Genomic DNA, 6,918 nt, shown 5'->3' with positions numbered 1-6,918 from the left:
GCATTCACACCTCCATTAAAACATCAACTCCTCATTCTGCCAGCAGGACAACCCCCCACCAGGCCCTATCATTCACAAATTAACTCCAATACATTAGGGGCTCCACTGAAACTGACTGTCACTGTACTGTATTTTTCTATATATGTACAGTAACATTTAATAAACTTGGCAAGCATAAAATAATAGGCGGAATTAATGAGGTATGGACAATTATCATTCACTAATAACATCGCAAATGAATTCATTCATTCGTTATTATACATGCAGCTTCATGACCTCATATACATTTGTACTTTTAAAATATATATTTGTACTTTAATTTGTCACACTAAATTACTACATTAAAAAGCTAAAAGGTGATTAAAAATGATTTAAAACTTAAAAGAAACGAAGACAAGTAACAGAAACTGAAATTTACACTTGTAATCTAAAATCCTGATGTTGAAAAAAAAAAAAAAATGCCCCATATCATCTCAGTGCTATTTGTCAACTAAGCCTGCTTATGTTATTAAATAAACATTCTGGGTTAAATACAAGTTAAAGGGTTAGTTCACCCAAAAATGAAAATTCTCTCATCCATAACTCACCATCATGACATCCCAGATGTGTATGACTTTTTTTTTCTTTTTCTGCTGAACACAAATGAAGATTTTTTGAAGAATATCTCAGCTCTGTAGGTCCATACAATGCAAGTGAATGGTGACCTTAAAAATTTTGGTCATCAAAAATCAAAAAGCACATAAAGGCAGCAAAAAAGCAATCCGTATGACTCCAATGGTGAAATCCATGGCTGTTTCTCAATGTCTGTTATATTTGCATACTTACGTTCTTGTGGACTTGTTTGATGTCATCACCCACCTCCAAAAAAAATAAAATAGTTAAGAGGTTGTTGAATCTACATCTCAAAACTCGCATGGATGCGTTTTACATCCTCATGTCTTCAGAATTCGCTTTTTCAAGTTATTAGGCAAAACTGATTTTCACAAGAACGAGAATGCATTCTTAGAATTGAAAAACACTCCATCTTGATAAACAGATCAATATTTAAGTCCTTTTTTACAATCAATCTACACTTTCACTGTCACACTCTTCTTCTTTTGTTTTTGGCGATTTGCATTCTTTGTGCATATCGCCACCTACTGGGCAAGGAGGAGAATTTCTAGGAAAAAAGGACTTAAATATTGATCTGTTTCTCACCCACACCTATCAGACTTCTTTTGAAGATATGGATTTAACCACTGGAGTCATATGGATTTATTTTATGCTGCCTTTCTGTGCTTTTTGGAGATTCAAAATGTTGGTACCCATTCACTTGCATTGTATGGACCTTCAGAGCTGAAATGTTGTTCTAAAAATCTTCGTTTGTGTTCAGCAGAAGAAGAAAGTCATACACATCTGGGATGGCATGAGGGTAAGTAAAAGATGAGAGAATTTTCATTTTTGGGTGAACTATCCCATTAAGTCAGTTGACAAAAATCTCGGTTACAGTGAGTCACTTCAATGGAAGTGAATAGGGCCAGTCCATTTAAATACTCACTGTTTCAAAAGTATTTCTACAAGACATAACCATTATGCCTGTTAAGATGATTTTAGTGTGATAAATTTATATCCAATTTTACAACTTTGTTGCCATGACGACATAACGCAGAAACCCCTCAAGCGACAGTAAAAACGTCTATTTAAACAATTTTACAGCAAAAATAATACACAAGTTTTAACAGAAGAATTACTGTAAGTGCCTTTATAAAATTTTAAGTGTCACATTTCTGCCTTTAAACGCTCCAAAAATTGGCCCCATTCACTTCCATTGTAAGTGCCTCACTGTAACTTTTTAAAGAAAAAAAAAAAAAATATATATATATATATATATATATATATATATATATATATATATATATATTTTAAAGAAAATTGGGATGAGTAAAATGTATTTTTTTTTGTTTGTTTGTTTTGTTTTTTTTTTTTTTTTTTTTGTGGTGATAAACATAATGCCACAAATGCTGTTGTTTGAGTTTAACTTGCATTGAAACCAGAGTATTCCTTGAAATTACAAGTGTTATTTCGGGCTATTTTGTTTTTTGTATGTGATCTGCTTCCTCCAGGCATAAATTGGTCTCTTTTAATTTAATGTCTGTGCAAGCCCTAAAAAATAATAAATGTACTGCAATAGTACACCTTGAGCCAACTTGACTGACACGTCTCTGCAGCCCGCCCCTGCTGTTCTGTGATTGGCCGCTCGCACATGGGAGGCGTGTCTTCCCGGCTGTCTTTTATACTCAGGGCGCCCGACTCCACAGCACTGATTTGAATGGGAAAGGCTGTTGTCAACACTACGAATGTAGAAAACGCATTTACACCGCGAGTTTTTTTTTTAACAGACAAGTTTATTTTATTTACAAGCGCAAATCTGCTGCCAAAAGAAGACTCAAAGACATCGCAGAAGCAGGATTAAGAAGACTAAACAGGAGACGCTTGAATATATAGTTACCTCAGCCATTTTGCCTGCGCGCTGCCCGAGGGCTATTTATTCTCGGACCGCACGGTATGCAAACCTACCGCAACTCCGTGCCAAACAAGTGAAGCGGAGATGGGTTTGCTCTTCAACATCTGAACTGCTTCCAGAGCCCCATTGCTTTTGTTGACAGCCGAGGGGAGAGACAGACAGAACGGAAAGGATGGACTGCTACCTGTTGGGGATTTACCTGTTCCTCGCACTTGCCCTCCTGCCCCGGTCGAGCGGCACCACGGCCAAGGAGATCACCTGCCAGGAAATAGCCGTGCCTCTGTGCAAGGGCATCGGCTACAACTACACCTACATGCCCAACCAGTTCAACCACGACACGCAGGATGAAGCGGGCTTGGAGGTGCACCAGTTCTGGCCTCTGGTGGAGATCCAGTGCTCCCCAGATCTCAAGTTCTTCCTATGCAGCATGTATACCCCCATTTGCCTGGAGGACTATAAGAAGCCCTTGCCTCCGTGCCGGAGCGTATGCGAGCGAGCCAAGGCGGGTTGCGCGCCGCTCATGCGGCAATACGGCTTCCCCTGGCCGGACCGGATGAGGTGCGATTTGCTGCCCGTGCAGGGCGCACCCGACACGCTGTGCATGGACTACAACCGCACCGACTCAACCACGGTGTCACCTGTGGTGTCCAAACCCACGAACTATCCCAGCAAACCCTTCAACCCGCATAAAAAGAAAAGCGGGCGTCTGGGAGTCGGACCTAAGGCGAGTAAACCCTGCGAGCCGGGCTGCCAGTGCCGAGCGCCGATGGTGGCGGTGAACAGCGACCGACACCCGCTGTACAACCGCGTCAAGACGGGTCAGATCCCGAACTGCGCCATGCCGTGTCACAACCCGTATTTCAGCCAGGACGAGCGGACCTTCACGGCCTTCTGGATCGGACTTTGGTCGGTGCTGTGCTTCATATCGACATTCGCCACAGTGGCGACGTTTTTAATCGACATGGAGCGATTTAAATACCCCGAACGCCCGATTGTTTTTCTGTCGGCGTGCTACATGTTCGTGTCCATCGGTTACATTGTGCGCTTAATCGCCGGGCACGAAAAAGTGGCGTGCAATCGGGAGTACGACGTGGAGCACATTCACTACGAAACCACCGGCCCCGCGCTGTGTACAGTTGTGTTTCTGTTGATCTATTTCTTCGGGATGGCCAGCTCCATATGGTGGGTCATTCTCTCCCTCACCTGGTTCCTGGCGGCGGGCATGAAATGGGGCAACGAGGCCATCGCGGGTTACTCGCAGTACTTCCACCTGGCCGCCTGGCTCATCCCGTCCATGAAATCCATCGCCGTCCTCGCCTTGAGCTCGGTGGACGGAGACCCGGTGGCCGGGATCTGCTACGTGGGCAACCAGAACTTGGACAACTTGCGTGGCTTCGTGTTGGCACCGTTGGTGATCTACTTATTCATCGGCACCATGTTCCTTCTGGCTGGATTTGTGTCCTTGTTTCGGATCAGAAGCGTCATTAAGCAAGGAGGCACCAAAACGGACAAACTCGAGAAGCTGATGATCCGAATCGGGATCTTCACGGTGCTCTACACGGTTCCCGCCACCATCATCGTGGCGTGTTATTTCTACGAGCAGCATAACAGACAGAGCTGGGAAATCACTCATAACTGCTCGTGTTTATTAGAACAGGAGATCAAGAGACCGGACTATGCTGTTTTCATGCTGAAGTACTTCATGTGCCTTCTGGTGGGCATCACATCTGGGGTTTGGACCTGGTCTGGAAAGACTCTGGAGTCATGGAGGACTTTCTGTACACGCTGCTGTTGGGGCAGTAAGGGCTCTGGTGGCTCCATGTATAGTGACGTGAGCACGGGATTAACGTGGAGGTCCGGCACCGCCAGCTCAGTCTCATGCCCCAAGCAGATGCCTTTGTCCCAGGTCTGACTCAAGAAAAGCCCGCTAATTGTTTGGGGTGTCTTGGTGTTCCCCCCATTTGCATTGAAATGAACCTGTTGATGATTTCTATTAGCTGGAGAACTGGTTGAAACAATGCAGCGATGCAGAAACAATTACTTTGTGCTAATTCCATTCTATTGATATGGACACCACATGCAATCAGTCATTCTTTAAGGAGAATTTTGGGCATTACATTGTTCCTAGTGGAGTAACACATGTCCCCAACCTGCAGCATTTTCTGTAATTTCCATTTACACGTTGTTGTAAGACAAGTTTTGAATTGTCTGAACAATCACAGATGGTTCAAATAAGCCTTAATGTCTTAGTGCCCCATTAATATTATTACTATTATTATATACGGGTTGTTGTTTTTTAATTGCAAAATGTATTTATACAGTGGTTGTGTACAAACTTGTAAATTGTGTATAAAAGAAGATTTCTAAAATTATTGTACATTTGTATATAGTGTAGATGCCACGTGAAAAGCAAATATGACCTTTATTTTGACAATAAAAACTTTTTGGAGGAATCTGCATTTCTCAAACTGCTTTAATGTTAGAGGGTTCTGGTAATGAGTGCTTGGCATGGCTCTTTGTGGTCATTCCCATTGAAGATGCTTTTGTGGGTTCTGTTGAGAGAAACTCTTTTTAGCTATCTGGGGTCTAATTAGAGACGAGGGCCTTGCGTTGGAGAATCTCCGTAATTGTTGAACTCTTCACGTGCTTGCTACTTAATTTACTAAAAGAGGGCTGGGGAATGGGCTTTAAATGCAGGAAACAGGTCCTTTTCATCTGGGAAAACTTTGATGTTTCTTTTAAATCCGAGAATAAAGGTGCCGTGTAGATAGAACCTTTAGACTGATGCGGCAAGTTTTTTTCATGTCTAATTTGGGGCCGTTGTGCTTTGATCGACGTTATAGAAATGTTTCGAGGCTGGGGGCCCATGCCATGTTTTGTTAGAGGGAACCTGGGAGAGTTTGATTTTTTTTTTCTGTGGTATTACTAGTGTAGTTACACTCACAGAGACACTGAATGGAAACCTACAGGTGGTCGCTTGTGTAGTCCACAGACCCTTTTTGTGAAACTCCAATGGAGTTTCTTGGACAAAGAGTGGAACAGAAATAGTTTCAGAATGAAATAGTTAAAGATTTTGTGTCGTCATGCAGGCAGGTGTTTTTAATGCAATATCTAGGGTACAACGGGGCTAAAGGCACACCTGTAGGAAAATTGGCTTTTTTCTGGTCAGTGTATCAAGATTGAAAAAATAAATATATATATATATATATTGACGAAACAACATAATTTGCATGAAAATAAATAATAACGAAAAGTTGTTTTGATTAAAATAAAAAAAATAAAAATAAAAAAAAGTGGCCCACATTTGGGGTAAAAGATGATATCATGTAAATATATGGACAATAGTTAAGCTTTTGTCAACTTTAGCAAATAATTTAGAGACAGCAAATGGCAAGATGCTTTTTTGAGTAACAAATTAAGATAATGCCTATTCAAAATAACTACTTCAGAAAAGGGTGCACAATTTCCTATTAATTTCATTGACATTTGGCATTTTAATGGCATTAATCTCCATTGTGATTGGATCACCCTTTCTGAACATTTTTCATAACAAATTTACCCATCCCCCCCCCCCCACACACACACACACACAAAATGTGTTTTGTATGGGCCTTTAGCACCTGCAACTCCAAATACCATCCTCTCACACACTGGACAGTTATTAAAACACTTTTGACTGAATCACCTTGAACAAAACTGAAAATGTTAAATAAGTATTTTGTCTCAAAATAAATGTGATAATTTTATTAACTACATAAATTGCAACATATTAAAAAATATTAAATATTAGATCAAATTACTGCAAATATCTCATGGATCAGGAAAATTTTGCAGTGCATAGTAACAAACAGGTATTTAGGAAAGTGCTGTGGTAGTTTTTGATGCTATTTAGTGTTTTAGGAGAAAATCAAATCAAAAGTGCCTTTTACCCCGGTGGCCTTTAGCCTTTTTGTACTCTACTAGATAAATCTGTGTTTTTAAAAAACATACAAACTACTAAACCATAGCCAAGATCATAATCAATCAACCACTATAAATAATTTCGTACTCACCCTGGTTTCAACAACCCCAGAGTGTAAGTCATTATGAGAAAACACTTACATCTATGAATGTCAGTGGATAATGAGTATTTATTTAGGTTAGTTTCACATTAGGATATTGGATTTTTAAACTTAGTTTAAGGCTTTTAATACATTTTCCAATTTATATGAGCACTTAAATATTACATTTCAAGGATAACTTGCTGTATTGTTTTCACCTTTACACTCAAACACACACAAAACAAAGACCTTTGTGTATTAATGATACTTTTAAAAAGATCAAACAGTGTAAATTAGGCCTTCATAAATAAGACTTGTGCAACTGAACTGTAAGAAGTGAAGTTTTGAAGGGATTGATGTGAAATAAAACAATTT

General features: G+C 40.4%; 1 protein-coding gene across 1 annotated transcript; it reads left to right on the top strand.

The window, feature by feature from the left end:
* The first annotated feature begins 2,316 nt into the window (after positions 1–2,316).
* Positions 2,317–5,210, top strand: LOC127432024 (frizzled-8-like). The gene has a single exon (XM_051682773.1). The coding sequence runs from the start codon at positions 2,676–2,678 to the stop codon at positions 4,413–4,415; it is 1,740 nt and encodes a 579-aa protein (XP_051538733.1). The 5' UTR covers positions 2,317–2,675; the 3' UTR covers positions 4,416–5,210.
* Positions 5,211–6,918: the final 1,708 nt, after the last annotated feature.

This window comes from Myxocyprinus asiaticus, chromosome 41, assembly GCF_019703515.2.
Source record: "Myxocyprinus asiaticus isolate MX2 ecotype Aquarium Trade chromosome 41, UBuf_Myxa_2, whole genome shotgun sequence".
In the NCBI taxonomy this organism is placed as follows: domain Eukaryota; kingdom Metazoa; phylum Chordata; class Actinopteri; order Cypriniformes; family Catostomidae; genus Myxocyprinus; species Myxocyprinus asiaticus.
This window is presented reverse-complemented; position numbering and strand designations above follow the sequence as displayed.